This window comes from Dipteris shenzhenensis, chromosome 23 (assembly GCF_047967505.1).
Source record: "Dipteris shenzhenensis isolate YYH24624 ecotype China chromosome 23, Dip_SZ_1.0, whole genome shotgun sequence".
NCBI lineage: Eukaryota > Viridiplantae > Streptophyta > Polypodiopsida > Gleicheniales > Dipteridaceae > Dipteris > Dipteris shenzhenensis.
This window is the reverse complement of record NC_141618.1, coordinates 15,324,861-15,344,069: the sequence shown is the minus strand read 5'-3', so window position 1 is coordinate 15,344,069 and position 19,209 is coordinate 15,324,861. Positions and strand designations below refer to the sequence as shown.

Here is a 19,209-nt window from a genome sequence, read left to right as displayed (position 1 = left end):
TTGTGACTCCGATAACAAGGGAGGGGTGTTTATGACACCTATCTTCCCAACTAAAGTTAAAACTAGTTCTCACTATTTTGCTTGTTGGATGGTGGCGGGTAGGCAGATTCCCCTCTTCAATAAAAATGATGCTGCCAAAACGACTTATCAAAGCTCAACTGCTCACATTTCCCTTTTTCATTAAAAAAATGTTCGCCCTCTAGTGATGCTACTTCATTCATAGTGGATTTTCTATTTATTTTTAAGTTTATCAATAAAACATTTCTCATTCCTACTCTAAATTGTCTTCTCTTCACTATGGAAAGGGGTGTTGTAATGTCTTCTACACACACACACACACACACAAGTGAATCTCTCTCAACCCTCTCTCTCTCTCTCTCTCTCAAAATGGACCACATATAAAAATTCTATAAAATGCCCCCCCCCACACACACACAATCTCTCTCTCTCTCTCTCTCTCTCTCTCTCTCTCTTTTAATCAAATTCTCCTAAATAAGGTTTGGTTATTTCTTGAGGCCACACACACAGAGATGTTTTAAGAGACTCTGCCTTTTAAGTCATTCAATTTAAACACAATTATTACTAAAAAAATACTACTCCGTCTAAAGAACTACTTGAAAGAATGGGGTAGCTGAAGTGACTCTCCCTCTAACAACATATGGTGAAATAAAAACATTATTTCATAGAGCCTCTCTCTCTCTCTCTCTCTCTCTCTCTCTATTATTTCATAGAGCCTCTCTCTCTCTCTCTCTCTCTCTCTCTCTCTCTCATTACTTGCGAAGAAGGCTGACATAGTAGCAGTACATGCAAGAGGAGAATGCACGTTTTGATTTTTCGTTTGGAGTAGTGCACGAATGCAAAAAAATTTAAAACAATGGAGGCTTGAGAACACCTCGACTGAAAGCCTCAGGCCACGCGGGTTTGGAGCTGCCTTTACGTACATGAATCTAAGCTAGAGTTGGAGGTCGCGCAGGTTCTCCTAGCGGTCCTCCCTGCGTAATAGAGTTGGAGGCCACGCGGCTTCAAAGCTGCCTTTACATACGTACACAGAGTGCAGGTTCTCCAAGCGTATAGAGTTGGAGGCCAGGCGAATGGGCGAGAAGAGCTCTGACGATGGAGTTGGAGGTGAGTTGGAGGCCACCCGATGGAGGTCGTGCATGTTCAAAGTTGGCTGCTAGAGGTCGGGCACGCCAGTTCAGAGTTGGGTGCTGGAGGTCGCGCACTGCTGGAGGTCAGCTGAAGTAGGTATGGAGGCCGAGACATGGAGTGCAGGTAGGAGCTGCTGGTGTTACACGCGATGGAGCAAGACGTGGGGACGGAGATGGAGCGACTTGAATGCTGGAGGCGATAGAGCGCATGGTTGGAGACAAAAAGAGGTTGCGCAATGGCAACAAATGATGGGTGGAGACGATGGAGGCTACGCAATAGAGGTCAACTGGGGGCGACGGAGGAGGCGGGTCGATGGAGGAGGCTACTCAGTATCTCAGAGTGGGAGATTTGCCAGTGGAGCGGGCGACGTGACGGCTCCATGAATTTAAGGCGTCTTGATGGCATCACAAACAATTTTTCCTCCTCCCTGCCCTCACGACACGTGGTAATGATACTCTCCCTCCCCTTACGACATGTGGGAGTGATCCTCCCTCCTCCCTCCTTAAGATATAGTAAGATAAGATGATTACTTGTGGATTTACAAACTTGTCCTATAGCCATTAAGTGAATTACTAAGATTGGGCTCACACCAACTGTCAGCCATTCTCTAAAAGGTGGTGTGAAGGGCTGTTGTCCTAATTGGCCCAATAAAAGGGACAAACCCGGACATTGACACAAAAGATTTGTGTCTAGCCATGAAAGCAACTACTACATGATTAGCCCAAGAGCTACTCCAATCACGGGTTGGTGACATAAATATGACCATTGGGTGGTGTGAGAACCACTACATGCGGCGGCCATGCTCCAAGTCTATTTCCTCCTCCATGGGCGGGCGCGCGGGCGGTAGTAAAGGAACACTCTCAAGTATTACAAGATATGCGAGCATTAAATGCAAATTCAAAAGTTGTTAGTACAAATTACAATCTAAGGCAATTCCCGTGAGTGAGAGCACGAGGTGCCTTTGATTTGGGTGAGCTCAGCTCCCAAACCACGTCTTCAAATGCATGCTCATCAGTGGCAAGTCTCTTCCTATCAAGCTTAATTGCACTTTCCATCCAACACTTAGTCTCTTCGAGAATTGGGTACAGTTATGAATTGCTACAATTGTTGTCAATCGGGCATCTAGCCTGTGGCTACGAGAGCTTCGTACAGTGGTGGATTGGGCATCTAGCCTGTGGCTACTGTGCGTAGGAAGAGGAAATAATGGACGTGGGTGGCCGCCTTCGACGAGTAGTTTGGTAAATTGCAGTGAATCGGTGGAAGGAGGCGATGCTGTGTGGTCGTCTGCGACGAGGAGCTTGCTAAATTGTGGAGCATCTACTTTACGTTCTCAAGATCCGGTATGAATACCCATCACGGTTTTGTAATTTTACAAAAGTAGATTACAATGTATTCATTCGAGATGCTGAATGACGGTGGACATCAGCTCTCAATAGAAGTACAAAACTTGCTTCTTATACCTTGTCACCATTTTGGAACTCTCCCATTTGGAGTTCTTTGAAATCAAGCGCAATGGATCATTATTAGAGCCCAACGACAAACGGGTGTGTATATTATCCCCCTTTTCGTGTCTTATCCACCTTTTCGCTATAAGGCTAGAATTCGGTCGTCAATACTTTGCTAGTCGCAACAGAGGGACGCCAAAATCATTTTGACGTCGTTATGCAGGCAGCAGTACGACTTTTTTGTGCCCTCATTTAGCCACGTGTCACAGGCTGCATGGTTGATGAACACAACGTTTCCAACGTATGCAAATAAATTTTTTTTTCGTGTGAATGTAGAGCGCTGGCGTCCAACATGTTATCTAATATCTTGCTTTTGTGATCAAAGGCTGAGCTGAATTTAGGTAGTTTGAAAGGAGGACAACTCAGCTCTGCTAAATTAGCCTTGGTCTAGTTTAGGACCAAAAGGTAACGACCTTCCATCTTGCTTTTGTAGGCATTCCTTGCTTGATTTCTGTCAACATTAGACGTTTCTGTAAACATGACCTCGGACCTGGATTATAAACTCTCTCGCAAGTTGATTTAAATAGAATATTAATTCAGACCATCCCTTTGATGGCTCTTGCTTCCAAGCAAACAGTCGATGTGCAGTCTGGTCTGCTAAAAAAAGATCACGTAATTTGCACCCCATAAACTCTTGCAAGTTGATTTAAACAGAATATTGATTCAGATCATCGATTTGACGGTCCTTGCAAATATGCTACATCAAGCAGTTGGCCATTACCAGATCGCCACTTTTGTTTATTCTCTAGCTCCCATGATATATGTCAAACATTGGTTTTCTTCAAAGCAGAATCTTCCAGATTTCCATTCTACTTCCAAGATAATGATTGCTAATCCTAGCTCCTTGCAAATTGGTAATCGTGTGAGATTTGCAGCCTGGCATCACAGCCTACTCCGCAACAAGGCACACATCAGCAGCTACACAAATACTCACAACAACAAAGCAAGCTTTATAAAGATTTCTTTTCAAATTTCGGGTGTAAAAGAACCACTATTAGTTAATAATGGTTACCAATCCCATAGATCCTAAAGGGTCATAGCACTAAGCCCGGTGCAACAATGCACTAAAGATCAAGATAGGAGGCCTTCCTTGAGGCTGGTTCAAGGAGGAGCATATATACAGTGAGACTCTAGCACACATCAATGTAGCCACCCCTAGCATTTAAAGGCTAGAAGAAGATAGAAGATGGAACAGATTCCACAACCAATATTCGCCAGGTGATGTATACACACTTTGGTGGGAGCACTTCACCTACACTAAGCATACGGGATATCAAATTGAGCTTCTTTGGCAATCCTACAAGCTGGAAGGGACCAAGATATGAATAGCTGAAGGACTCACATGAGCTCAGCTGAACTGAAAGACAATGGAATTAGCCAAGGTCAAGGCTGCTAGGAAGGATGAAAATGGGCAATATATCGTAGGGTGTGGCTAGTTACCAGGGCAACCTCAAGGCTCAACCCATGGTTGACGTCTGTGTCTGCAAATCTCACAGTCTGGAATGTCGTTGTATTGATCAAAGTATGAATACTCTCTAACATGTGAAAGGCTTCCCGCTGATCTCGCCATTAAATCTGATTGTTGTCTTTTTTTAGCACCCATCAAAGCATCTGGGGAAATATACAGCTTTTACTATGCCCCCAAGTGTCGTCAACAAGAGTGTTACCAGCCACATTTTTGTGTGGATGAAATAGCATAGTATTACAGTGCTTAATCAATCTGACAAGGAGGCCAGGCCCCAGCGTGAATTGCTAGTTGTAGAGTGAAAAGTGGACCCCCTACGCTTTTGAATCCCAGGGGTGTTGTGCGCGTGAGCACCATCTCATGTAGTATTATGCGTATCAAAAGGAAAAGAGGGATTTCTTCTAGCTTTGGACTTTGAAGATTTCCCCATATCGTGGGCACCCTATGTCCCATCTTGAGTCACACCAAGAATCTAATGGCCATCCATAAGCTCCTCCTCCTCATCGGACTATTTTGATACTGAGGCTGGCTCTCCCTGCACTTCTTATTTCCAATCATCCTTGTCCACACTCGAAGTAGAAGCTGGGACTTTTTCCGCAATTATGATGGCTCTTACCAGCTATTTTATTCTGATTTGTTAGACTCAGCATTAGTTTTACCAAATTTTGCATTTGTTGGTCTAAATATATATAGTTTGGTATAAGGCATTTTGCTAATCAAGAGTGTAGGATATATTGGAAACACGGCTGTTGACCTTCATACGGGGTCTTCCTGGTGTTCATGTTTCAAAAAAAAAAAAAGGGTCACCTTCTCTTTCGTTTTCTATTTTTTATTTTCTTTATAGAATTTTGGACTTTAGAACAACAAACATCTGAATTTGTACAATTGGATTTATTCTAGTTTACGAAGTTATGTCTTATCCTTGACCACCTTGGTCTTCGTCCAAGTAGGCACGGTTCTTTCTTTCCGCAATGCCGTCTTGCTGATTCCATTATTTTTACAAAAAGCAGTGAAAGATTCTGAAGCGAACTCCCCCCTCTGTCAGTGCAGTACAGCTTTACTTCTTTCCACGACTCCTTTTCTACCTTGGCTCTCCATTCCTTGAATTTGTGGACTTCTTACCCAAATCATGTGGCTGAAATCATCAATGAAGATCAGGAAATAATGTGCTTTGCCCTCCATGCAAGCCTCACAGACTCCTTGCATGCCCTTTGTTTGTGAAGTCTATCCACCATACTTGCCTTCTGCATCTCTGACAAGGTACCATACTTTGGAACTGTCTGTCTTCCCATGAAGCATAAGTGTATTAATGGGGTACAATCCATCTTGTTCGACTCCTTGTGCCGTTTTATGTTAAGATATTGACAATGCTCAATTGTGGCACTTTTGACATTAAAGGCTTTCTTAACGATTGCACTCCACGAGGCAGCCCCCCCATGCGCCCTAGCTCCTCCTTCCCCTAGGGAAGACAATGTTTGGGAGGTGGTAGCCAGCATCACGGCTTGGAACATTTGGGTGGCTCACTGCAGTCTCGTGATGGGAGAGCACCCGGTTCCACCCTCGGCTACCTTGGTTGCCATTTGGTAGGATATCATTTACACTCTACAGTCCACTTGGGAGCGTGGGACTCTAGGCTCCAGGGCGACTATTGAGAGGCGTGCTCGTTTTTGCAAGGCTTGGCTTGCAGGTGTTTTCTACATTTTCACTCCACGAGGGATTCGCTAGCTGTATGTCCCCCCACTTGGCTGTTAGCCCCAGTTCCTGAGATCCCCTAGGCAGTGAGCTGGGCTTCTCTGGAACAGGCCGGTTTTTCTTTCAGCCTTTTCCGGTTTTTTCATACTCAGCACCTTCGGGGCTATTGTCTTGTATGAAATCTTTCAAGCATTAATAGAAGGTTCATTTCTTTGAGAAAAAAAAAAAAAGGCTTTCTTAATGTTTCTACAAGCTCCATGGTCTCGAAGTCCTTATTCAGCCTTTTCAAAGGGAGGGTGATGTGCAACTAACGTCAAACTCTTGATGGCATTGAGCTCCATTGGATGTGGTTAAGAGCATTTAGTGTCTTTATTCAATGTTAAAGAGCTCAATCGGCTCCATTATGTAGTTATATGTTGAGGCTGGCTGTAAGGTAAAGCGATCATTATGCCTATCAATTAAAAATTTAATGGACACCTTTTTTCATTTCAATTGTATCCCCATAGTGATAATGAGGTATCAAAAAACCCTAGTGTTTGGCAATGGTATTGTTGGTTGTGGAGATGGATCCCTTGGAAATTAGTTTAGCCAAAGTCTTAGTGGTACATAGTGGTAGTACTTAGTGTCCATATGATGCACTTATAGGACCTATTTCCTCAATATTCTAGATTTGGATGTGTGACACACATGCTACAATACAAGATCCTAATTTGCCGAAATGGAGTTTCCAATTCTTGATATCTTGCAAGAGTTGTTGTTTTTAACTGGGGAATTTTCAACCTCCTTGCCCCTCCTAGCTGGAGGAGGAGGAAAGAAATTTCTTTGAATTGTGCTTCGTTCCCTATATTCCTCTCTTTAAATCTCAAGCGTCAAATAGGGGCTACCTGTTAAGTGATGTTAAGAAATGGCCAAGGTTGACCTTATTTTTATAAGTACCACATGAAAATATTTTGGGAAGGGTCAAGGCTCCCAAGGTCATTGAATTTTGAACTATAGGGCATTGCATTGATTTCAAAAGCTTAGCATTCTCAAGTAGGTAGGACAATCAAGTTGGGAAGCTTCCTCAACGTTAAAGGGGTGTATTATTTATATGTTGAAAATCAAGACATCTAAGTATGATTGTTTCTTTTCTAAGTATGATTGTTGATAGAATGATGTTGTAATGGATACCGACAATGTGTGATTGCTATTCAAACATTTTTAATTGGATTGTTTTGGACTTTTGTGTATCAAGCCATTTTTAAAAGGATGCTGTTGTTTTTTTGATTTGCATTATCATGGGATCTTCTTCCTTTCTCTTCCGTTGATGCCATTGACATATTTGATGCAGTTGCCTTCTTAAAGATTGAATGCTTACAAAAATTGCTTTTGCTGTAAGAATTAGTGGTGTGTTTGTAATAGTATGTTGTTTGGATTTGTTACAGGTAAAATGGACCGTTGTCTAGCAAATGAAAGGAATTTGTTATGGAGCCTAGATTTGAAGGATGTGTATCAAAGGAATGGGAAATTAGGCAACCAAAACTTTTTGATGATGTGCAATATGTCTCTGGTGCAAACGCACGGATACAACTTGTTGTTTTCCTCAACTACTTTCTTTGGAAGGAAGCTTTCCAATGTCAAACAACCAGCAAAGATCGAATACAAGCCTTTTCCTCAATTCAAAGTAGCAGCAGCAAGCAACTCACAAAATTTAGAGACTACAGAAGAAAAGGTAATTGTCATTTGATGTTAGCACACACCACAGAAGAAAAGGTAATTGTCATTTGATGTTAGCACACACCTTCTGTTCGTAATTGTGTTCTCCAATCATTGTTGGTTTGTTCCTTGCTTTCACTTGTGCTCCAAGGATTGGTGGCATCAAACATGCCTATCCTTGTGATTTACTACATTTATGTTGTGATTGCTAATATTGGATTTCTGATTTTATTTTAGTTTAAGATCAATGTGTATTAGATAGGCACAAGCTTATTGAAGAAGATGTCAATGACTTGCTCTATGTTCCTTTTTTGTGTGCATGAGTGAGCAAAATGTTTGAATGCAGTAACATGAGCTGTCATAACACATGCATGGTACATTGAATCTAAATACAAGTATACATGAAATGGAGGCTGGAGTTAGGCTGGGTTCTTGCATCATAGTACTCTAGTCTATCCAATGCATGATGAGTTGAGACTTGCTGGTAAATGTTAGGAAGCTCATTGTTGTGAAAGAGGAATGGTTGATCATATGAATTTTGAAAGTTAAAAAGAGGATGGAGGGAACTTGAAAGTAGTAGAGCTTTGTATGCAATCGTGGAAGAGGAAAAGCAATCGTGGCATTGAAAGTGCCCCACCACCCAGCTATGGAACCTATGAGTCTAAGTTCTAACCTTCTCTAAGCATTTAATAGTACATAGCCTTTACTATTAAGGGGCCTAGGAGCCCCTTTGTTCTTTTGATCCCAAGCCGTTAATGTCATGACAACTTGCTTTTGACCTCTTCTTAATAGGGATAATGCTATTAAAGCTTCCAATGTAACCTTGATGGTACTATATTTTCACACGTATAATAGGCTGCCAATGTTAGGCATACATCTCAGTCACATTTTGTGGCATTGCATTTAGTGTTCTTAGGACAGTTAATCGGCCACAAGGGCTTGGGTTGTCTTTTGTTTCCTTGTACTTTTATGGTTTCAAACCCACAGTTCACCTTGGTGTATGCTGTCCATTCAGCAATACAGTCATTTTGCAATGCCTCCATTGCTAGGTGCATTCTTTTTTCTTTCGTTTGGTATAAAAGCCAAGCCTGTCCTCTCTCCCATGCATTCCATGTTACGCTCTAGCCAAGGTAGCATGACCTCGAAAGAATCAGTCGACATTTCCCGTAAAGGATCTATGTTTGTAATTATTTGTTAAAGGATCTATGTTTGTAATTATTTGTTTGCGCTTCATGTAAATGATCGGGAGGGGATCAATGTCAAGGTCCTAGGTGAGGGTTGATAGCACCTGACTAGGTGGATCTAAGGCTAAGGGCCTAATGCAAGGAATGTGCCTAGGGGCAAAGGAATTAAAGCATCCCAAGAGAGGGGTGAAATGTTGCATTAGGAAGGCCCTATATGGATGACATGTGGCATCTAGATCCATCTAGGGAGTTGGGGCTTGTTGAAGCTAGAGAGAGAAGAGAATAGTGATTCACGTATGTTTCTGATTTGGAATTCTCTGTCTGCTCGTAAGCTTCGGCAGGATTTGGCTGGGTGGAATAACTCGGTGCTTCTCCCGTGATCTGCAGTAGGAGATTAGAAGTTGTGTCTAACAATTGGTATCAGAGCCAAAGGTTGCTAGGTGAGAGAGACGATCTGGGTGATGAAAGACTAGAGCTGTAAGATTGACGAAAAAAAATCTCTTGCAGCGTGATCTGAAGCGGTCGGGTACAAGGAGTGTGGGACTGTTTGTGGGTTCGATCGGTGCTGGCCTACGCAAGCTTGTCGCAGAGCGCAGGAAAGGCAGGTTGACAGACTAGCGAAGGGATTGACGAACAGCACGGTGGTCCTCTGGCACTGGCGAGCAGGAATTGCGGTGTGTTGTGCATAAAGGTTCATGGGTTGACGGGCAAGTTCTGCGCTCATCGACCTTGACGGATGGTGTTAGGCTGATGGTTTGACGACGAATTGTGGGGGCTGCCCGTAACGACGGACAGCAGACGTGGAGCGCAGAGTTGGCACTGCCCGTGGTCTACGGTGGAAGCGATTCGTGAACGGGGAGACCCTTCGAGCAGATAGCCCGTGACTGACGCCAGATCAACGGAGAGCCCAAGGGAAGGTACGAGGAGCGTAGAGTGATTCGGCTACTGCTGACGCTGCGATGTGACGACGAAATCGCTGGCGCTGCCCGTGATCTGGAGCAGACGATAGGCTACGAGTCTAGAGGCGACGCAGGATAGCGTGGTGGTTCGTGTGCATCTTCAAGGAAATTTATGTATGGGCGACCCGTAGCCAGAGAACGTAGGCTGCAGGCTTCGCGATATCTGCATACATGATTTGCCAGGAGATAGAAATTACTGTTTGACTTGATTCCCTCAGACAGAATTCGATCAGACAGCTGCGCCTTGGCCGACAAAAAGAGGAGCGAACAAGACTAGGGAGCACTTTACTATTTTTCCTTTTTTGCTTTTAGTCATTCTTGTTTTGTCAGAAGCAGTTACGCTTTTGCGGTTGTAGCAGAGTTTGCTGTTTATGATATTGTAACAGGGACAGATTATACCTATGTGCTTCAGTCAGAGTTGTTTGCAAGAGCTTCCCTAGGATAGGGAAAAGCGCTGTTTGAGATATATGCCAGTGTTAAATGCCTAGTCAGTGTGAATCTAAGATTGCAAGAATTCCCTAGTATAGGGAATTGTGTCAGAGTGTCAGTACACTGAATTGTGTCAGCTTGTAAATAAAGTGTTCTAGCGGTGTTTTTAAAAAAAAAAAAAAACCCAAAACAAAACAGAACAAACCAGAACAAAACACCCATTGAACGGAATGGAAGCAGAAGAGGGAGCTTCCAGGAGGGACCCTGGTGAGTCAGGAGTCCGCCCGACCCAGCAGGTGTCGCGCCCAGTAGCTCATACTTTATCTGGCAGGATTGCGTTGCTGGAGGATGCCTTGCAACAGTTGTTAGCGCAGCAGTTACAGGCCAATGCAGGGCAGTCTGAACTTAGGAGAGCGATACACAGTATGTCTGCCAGACCTTCTCGAGAGGAGAAGGGAAAGGCTCCAATGGAACCGGAGTCTAGTGTCCATACGGTCGAGCCTAGGAAGGCTAAAGTGCCCAATATTACCAATTACAGACCGGAAAAGTATTCTGGTCGGATGAACGACCGTAGCTCCGATGTCATTGAGACCTGGTTACACAAATGGGACGAGGCGTTTGCCATTTGTGAAATCAGAAATGACATCAAGAAGATCCGTGAGGCCACCCACATGTTTAGTGAGGCAGCGGATCGGTGGTGGATTAAACAACAAAAAGATGGTATAGCATCCACTACCTGGGAGGGGTTTAAAAGAGAGTTCAGGAAACACTTCTTACCTCCTGACGAAGCATCCCGAGCTTGGGATCAATATAGGAACCTTCATCAGAGAAATTTATCAGTGGCAGAATACACTGATAAGTTTCGAGAGAGTGTAATGAAGGTTGACGAACCCCTGCCTCAATCAATCCAAGTGAAAGATTTCATATTTGGATTGAATGATCGAATAAAAATGGAAGTTCGGGCTAAGTACGCGAACACGTTAGATGATGCAATAGCTATAGCCCTGAACTATGAAGATGCCAAGGGCAGCAAGCCAAGAGCACAGGTCGGAACCCAGTATGGGTATCCGAAGAAATCTGGGTTTAAGAAGAAATGGATTAGTAGAGGGAGTGGTTCTCAGCCGAGTGGTCAAGCCAAGTAGGCGAAACCGGCTGAAACTCCTAAACCAAGTACCACCATTGGAGTGAAGAGGAAAGTAACCCCAATGGCAGCCCAGGCTTGGTCTAAGTCTCCCTTAAACCCAGAACAAAGGGAAAAAGCGAGGAGAGAAGGCTTATGTTTTGGTTGCCTTCAACCTCATCAGTGGAAGGATTGTCCTTGTAACAAAGATCGTCGGATGGTTGAGATGGTGGTCTCAGAATGCGACGTGGAGATGGAGGGAAGTCCTAGAGCGGAAGAGATGCAGATTCAGCTAGCGGGATCTTCCCAGAGGTTAGTACCTTGTTTGTTATGTGTGTCTGTTGCTAAGCTAGTAACGAGTGCACCTGATAACATCCTATCTAAGCCTGCAGCAACGGGGTATACAGCCTTTAATGATACGGAGTTAATTAAAATGAAAGGGCAAGTGGCCAATCATGATGCCATTGTGTTGTTTGACTCGGCGTCAACTCACAATGTGATTAACTCCAAGCTCGTGAAGAGGCTGAAATTAAAGACAAGTCCATCTGACTATGCGTATACAGTCAGGATGGCCGATGGAAGTTCAACTGAAGTATGGGACCAAAGGGTTACCCAGTTGGAGCTTCGTATTCAGGACTATGCTGAGAAGCTTGATTTTGAAATGACCAAGCTTGCTCATGTGGATATAGCCCTGGGTATGGCGTGGCATTCTAGGAAGAATCCAGCCATTGATTGGAAAAAGCATGTATATCAATTCAAGATGAATGATGTGCTTTATGTCTTGCGAGGTGAGAAAGATATACCTCAGGGACCGTTGGTTTCCGTGATGGAAATCCAAAAAGCTCAAGGAGAGTTTTTATTCCTTTGCACAGCATCGGTAGAGCTGGTTGATGATTCTTCGGCTAGCATTGATGTTACGCAAAGTGGTGAGATGGCCAAGCTGGCTAATCTTATAACAGAGGAGTTCTCTGAATGTTTTAGGGATGAACTACCTTATGGGTTACCTCCAGAGCGGAATGTTCAGCATAAGATTGAACTGATTCCGGGGGCAGAACCTGTAAATAGACCTCCCTATAGAATGAGTTTTACTGAAGAGGCGGAGGTGCGTAGACAACTGGAAGAATACCTCAAGTTAGGGCAGATTCAACCAAGTTTCTCACCTTTTGCTTCGCCAGTGATATTAAAGAAGAAAAAGGATGATACGTTTCGCCTCTGTATAGATTACAAAGCATTGAATAATATCACTGTTAAGCACAGGTATCCGATGGCTCGGATTGATGATTTGCTAGATGCATTACATGGAGCCGTGATTTTCAGCAAGATAGATCTTAAGTGTGGCTACCATCAGATCCGGATTAGAGCCGAGGATGTGCATAAAACCGCTTTCAGAAGCAAGTTTGGTCATTATGAGTTTTTGGTAATGCCCTTTGGACTTACCAATGCTCCAGCGACATTCGTCATGCTTATGAACGATTTACTACGTCCGTATATCGGAAAGTTTGTAGTACATTTTATTGACGATATCCTGATATTCAGTAAAAGTATTACTGAGCATCGTGAACACTTAAGAATAGTGCTCAATACTTTGAGGAAAGCCAGTCTTTATGTGAATAAAAAGAAAATTATACTGTGTATGGTTAGGCTTGAATATTTAGGATTCATAATTACTCCAGAGGGGGTGGAAATGGATCCGAAGAAAGTGGCTGCGATACTAACTTGGCCAATCCCTCAGAGTCTGACCGCGTTGCGATCATTCTTGGGATTTGTCCAGTTTTATAGAAGGCATATCAAAGGATATTCCGAAATAGTATCGCCATTGACTGATCTGACCTCAGATAAAGTAGCTTTTATATGGGGACAGAATCAACAAGAAAGTTTTAACACCATAAAACAAGCTGTGGTCACAGGACCGGTGTTAAAAATAGTTGATCCCCAGAAACCGTTATTCCTGGAAACCGATGCAAGTGGCATTGCGGTAGGAGCAGTCCTCCTTCAAGAGGGAAGGCCAGTAGCCTTTGAAAGCAAGAAGCTTTCTCCCTCTCGAAGGAATTGGCCAACTCATGAATTGGAGTTGTATGCTGTTATCCATGCTTTGAAAACATGGAGGCATTATTTGTATGGTTCAGAGTTTTATGTGGATGTGGATCATGATACTCTGAAGCATTTTTCTAAACAGCCTGACTTGAGGGGCCGCCAAGCTAGGTGGGCAGAGCTCATGCAGGAGTTTAATTTAACGATTCCGTACCGAAGAGGAAAGGATAATAAGGTGGCTGATGCGTTGTCTCGCATTATGCACAACCTGAGTTTCACAGTATTAGAGAGTGCTCTAATGACCGAGATCAGAGAAACTCAAAAAGTGGATGAGTTTGTCCAGAGCTTATGGCCTAAGGCTCATGTGTTAAAACCCGGGGAAAATGAAAAGGATGACCTGGCATCCAGAAAAGGCCAAACTTATGCAAGATATACCATAAGGGATGGTATGCTGAAAAGAAATGGCAAGGTTGTAGTACCTAGTTAGAATGATCTCAGGCAGAGAATCATTCGACAGTGCCATGATAGCCCGTGTGCGGAACATCCAGGAGTCGAGAAGACGTACGATCTCGTGAAGCGAGATTTCTTTTGGCCAAAGATGAAAAAGCATATTCATGAATATGTGACACGGTGTTTCTCGTGTCAGGTAAGTAAGGCCGAGCGGGTGAAGCCACCCGGACTTTTACAGCCCTTGGAAATACCACTAAGTGGGTGGGAGAGCATTTCCATGGACTTTATTGTAGGGCTGCCTACGACACAAGGAGGGTATGATTCTATCCTTGTGGTGGTTGATCATCTAACCAAGATGGCTCACTTCATTCCGACTAGGGAGTCTGTTAGTGCCCCGCAAGTGGCGGATTTGTTCATTAGACATATATTTCGTCTGCATGGATTGCCTAGATCCATAGTGTCAGACAGAGCTGTCAGATTTACGGGTCATTTTTGAACAGCGGTATTTGAAACACTAAGGACTGAGTTGGGAATGAGTAGTGGGGATCATCCTGAGACGGATGGTCAGACAGAAAGAGTCAACCAGACTTTAGAGGATATGCTGAGAGCATATGTGTCATTGAGGCAACATACATGGGACAAGTGGTTGCCATTGTTAGAGTTTGCCTACAATGATAGAAAACATTTCTCTACTGGGTTCAGTCCGTTTGAGCTGAACTATGGTTATAGACCAGCAAATCCAACTATAGTTGGAGTACCTCAAAAAGTGCCTAGTGCCGCGAACTTTGTAGTTCAGATGCGGGAGATGCTAGCACTTGCGAGAGCTAATATCCGCCAGGCTATGGATAGAGCCAAGGTGTATGCGGATGAAAACCGGTCTATAAGAGTATTTAAGGAAGGAGAAAAAGTTTTTCTCAGAGTTCCTTCGCACTCGAAGTCGTTGACTTCACAAATACGAAATTGGAAGATACCCACGGTGTTGGTTGCATGGCGTGGTCAGCCTCTATCCGAAGCCACCTGGGAATCCGTATACCAGTTGCGGAGAGTGTTCCCAGACTTATCATCGAGGACGCTAATGTCTGAAGAGGGAAGGAATGTTACGCTCTAGCTGAGGTAGCATGACCTCGGAAGAATCAATCGACATTTCCCTTAAAGGATCTATGTTTGTAATTATTTGTTTGCGCTTCATGTAAATGATCGGGAGGGAATCAATGTCAAGGTCCTAGGTGAGGGTTGATAGCACCTGACTAGGTGGATCTAAGGCTAAGGGCCTAATGCAAGGAATGTGCCTAGGGGCAAAGGAATTAAAGCATCTCAAGAGAGGGGTGAAATGTTGCATTAGGAAGGCCCTATATGGATGACATGTGGCATCTAGATCCATCTAGGGAGTTGGGGCTTGTTGAAGCTAGAGAGAGAAGAGAATAGTGATTCACGTATGTTTCTGATTTGGAATTCTCTGTCTGCTCGTAAGCTTCAGCAGGATTTGGCTGGGTGGAATAACTCCGTGCTTCTCCCGTGATCTGCAGTAGGAGATTAGAAGTTGTGTCTAACATTCCAAACCTAGGGTGTGCCTTTCAATTTAGCTTAGCCACATATTTGGAGCAGGAGTGAAGCTTTTCTTTGTGAAGAAATGTATTTTTATCATTGAAAGCCAGTTTTTGAAGCCAGCACGCAATGCAACAAGGCTCCAACAAGCACAATCGGTTGACTTTTGCAAATCGTCTTTTAAGGAATTGCAGCATATAAACCAATGCCTAGTTTATTAGCTTCTTGATACACTCTAGCTTAAAATTGTTTATGTTCTTGGCTCCAAATATGTCAATTTCTTTATTTTCCATTCTTTCAGCAGCTAGCACAGATAGCCAGGCAAGACATAGGTGCATTAAGTTGGACAGATGCCCATGCACAACACGGGGTGTTTTATCTTCCAAAAACTCCCCAAGAAATTTTTGTCTTTAAGGTGTTAGTACAGCTGTATTCGGCACGGCTGTACAATTTGTACAGATGTATAAGCAGAATGGATCCTGTACAGCTCATTTGCAGCAGTTTTGTTGACAAGTTCTTGGTGTATGTGCACATGCATTTCATGTGCAGTGTCTCTTTTGTTTGCAAAATTGTCCTATTTTGGCTCTTTTTGAGCCATGGCATAGCTCCCAAGGTCCACATTATGTGGCAACCATCATGTAGTGCAGCAACAGCCTGTGCAGCAGCATTGGTTGCAGGCCAATCAATCCATTCCAGCACACATGTGAAAATCCTTTGAAATTCTACCTACTTTGGTGCTTGCACACATTCCAAGGCAATGCATTAGAGAGTTCAGTTTGAAAGCCATCAATTGTAGTCAGAATGAGTGTTATGATTTCAGAGACGTGGAATCTACTGCATTATTTGAATTCTACTCAATGAACAAGGTGACTGAATCTGATTGAGCATTCATTTTCCTGAGTCTTTTCACTCATTTTTGGATGTTTAACAATTTGAAACCCTGTCCGTTTTAACATGTTAACGGCATGTGCACATTTGTTGACGTGCAAGACGTCATAGCTCTTGGTGCTATTGGTTGTTTACAATTCTTTTTTGGGATCTATTTTGACATATGTTTTCACATACGAGATGTTGCCTTATCCTAGTACCCATGTATATCCTGTTATTGTATTGTATTCTGCTTTGTGGTAAGGTATACATTGCCATCACATTACTTTCATAGTGTCAAGGAAAGAACTTGATGTCTTGTGTTTGCTAGCAGATGATAAATTGCATGGATTATGTGCTTCTCAAGGGATAGGGGCTCTTATCCCTTATGTCTCGCGTTTGCTAGCAGATGATAAATTGCATGGATTATGTGCTTCTCAAGGGATAAGGGCTATTATCACACGTACACGGTATGCCAAGGTTGCTATCGAGGCTAGACAAATATGTGAGGTGAAATGCACATGATCTTGGTCTCCCCCTCTTGCATGTGGCATAGTCTATGGCCTAATCACTCTGTGGAGTGGGCAGATGGAACCTCATGTCCCGCCTCAATTTCAAACTTGTATAATGAGATTATAAGAATCGGATTTGCCCCTTGGCCACAGTGATCTGTGTTACAAGTGCGGCTCATCCAACTCTAGCTTGTCCGACTTTGGCTATGCATTGCCGAGAGACCTCACTTGACACGCCTTTAAGTCCATACCGCCATCATTTTAGCGAGGTAGTTATGTAACCGCCACCCTAGGCGTGTAGATGTTCAAGTTTGAACGTTAAGTAAGGTTGAACGCCCAGCATCATCACACGACATGGATGATTGTTGGCGGGAACACATACTTAAAGGGCAGATCGCCCATTATAAAGGTTATCAGAGTTATCATCTAATTGAATTTTGACAAACTTGTGTGGTTTATGTTTGCGCAGGATGCACATTATCACTGTCGAGAGCAACGACGTTCAGCTAGCTCCTAGATCCTCCCGAGGCTAGTAGCAGTGCTTTTTCGACAATGGTCCTTTCGAGGGCCCGTTATTCTCATTTCACTAATTGGTTACTACCACCAGGAGTTATTCTAGCCCCATTGCATCCTGATTCCTCCTCCTATCCAATCTCACCCATATCCCTTGTCACCGCGCCTTTTACCGTGTAGCTATAATGGTCAATTATCGCAAGCTCATGGGCCGCTCTTTCGATGACGCTATTGTCATATTCTGATGTTGAAAGTGCTTGGCAAGTCAACGTTCTTGTGGCGCAGCAAATATAAGGACTGCTTAGGATAGAGCATCATTCAATGTTGATAGGCAGGTTCGCCTAGAGAGGTTTTTGAGGGAATGCATGTATACTTTCCAATACCAAAGGAGTCAAAGACATTACAGACGGGGTTAGTAGAAAAGTTACCTCCTAGGTTTAGTGGACCCTTCTTAAAAAAGATTAATGAGGTTGCATATAAACTATAATTGCCTCTCCATGTAAAGGTTTATCCGATCTTTCTTATCAGTAGACTGAAAGAGGTGCTAGGGGCTGGAGACAGTATCATCCCTCTCCAAGAACTTGTTGAAGTTGAGGATTTACCTATGTTCCACATGAGCCCGAAAGAGTTATCAATTTTAAGGAAAGGATCTTAGGAATAAGTTGATTCCGGAGTTCAAAGTTAAGTGGACGGATAGGTCTAAGGAGGACTCAACTTGGGAGTCGATTGCTAGCTTGCAAAAGAACTTTTCCAATTTTGTATAAGAGTAAATGCTTAAAAGAGGGAAGAAAGTTATGTACCTAGACGAACTTAATCCAACAGGCTAACGTGGGACTAGAAGAATTGAATACTAGCAAAGGACCAATTTGCTATATTTAGCTAGGACGCTTTCCATAAAGCAGGTTGCTCTCTTATATAAGAGTGGTGAAGGCTATTGCGTGGTATTCAATGTACACATAGCATTGGATGACTTGGTATGGATCTTGAGCATAGACTCTTGGCTTCTACATGGTGGATCATGAGATAATGTGTTGATGGCTCCTTGGGAAGGGTTCTGGTGGTATGGGACACTAGATTTATGGGCATAGGCTTGTGAGAGTTTGAATTCTAGCCCACATGCTCGGGGGTGGCTGGGAGGTGAGTGATGAGTTGCTCGTTGATTATCTTTGTGTTTTGCTAATTGTGTTTGGACTACGTTAGGGTTAAATCTTAGAGGGGATGCGACAGAGCTGCAGCTATAGATACTTTTAATTTTCAAAACTCCTCATCCCATATGAAGGTATTTCCTTGCCCCTTTAGCTAATCCATCATCTTCAGAACAGCTACGTTGGCATACTGTTGGATGAATCTCCTTTAAACTTCATACAAATCTAAGATGTTTGTAATTTCTCTAGGTTTGTAGGATGTGACCATTCCAATACGTCCCTTACCTTTTCGGGATCCATCGACTCCCTTCTTGGGATACAGTATGCCCCAAGTACCATACTTCTTTTGCAAAGAATTCACACTTGGATTCTTTAGAAAAAAGAGAGTTTTCTTTAAGCAATTGAAATACATTTCTCAAATGTTCCATATGCATTTTTAAAAAAAAGTACAGATAAGGATATCATGTAAACATACGACAACAAATTTTCTTAAATATGGTCCTTAAGACACTATTCATAAGTGCCATAAATGTTGCTAGAGCATTGGTTAAGCCAAATGGAATTACTCTAAATTGATAACATTCTCTGATTCGTACTTGGTGATATCTAGATTATTAAATCAATCTATTAAAATATTTAACACCTTGCAAATGATCAAAGAGCTTATCAATGCAAGGCATAGGATATTTATTTTGTATTGTGATTTTATTTAAAGCTCGGTAATCTATACATAAGTATTTAGTGCCATCCTTTTTCTTTACCAGTAAGACCAAGGTGAGCTACCTGGTTGAATTTGACCTTTTCAGCGAGCTGTCTTTCTACCTGATGTACTTCCATTTGACTAAGTCTATGTTGCTGTGCGATTATCTTGAAAGCTGAATGCATAACTAAGCTTTCCTGCTATTGGGAAACATGGTGTTCATTCTTAAGTGAGGAAGCTATTAGTCT

General features: G+C 43.0%; 1 protein-coding gene across 1 annotated transcript in view; it reads left to right on the top strand.

Moving 5' to 3' along the window:
* The first annotated feature begins 2,661 nt into the window (after positions 1-2,661).
* DBE1 (debranching enzyme 1) overlaps positions 2,662-19,209 on the top strand; it is a 202,859-nt gene continuing 186,311 nt past the window's right edge. Inside the window, exons 1-2 of the mRNA XM_087394489.1 lie at positions 2,662-2,693; positions 7,236-7,522. Of these exons, the coding sequence (XP_087250615.1) occupies positions 7,241-7,522 (282 nt within the window). The 5' untranslated portion in view covers positions 2,662-2,693; positions 7,236-7,240. The remainder of the gene's footprint in view (positions 2,694-7,235; positions 7,523-19,209) is intronic.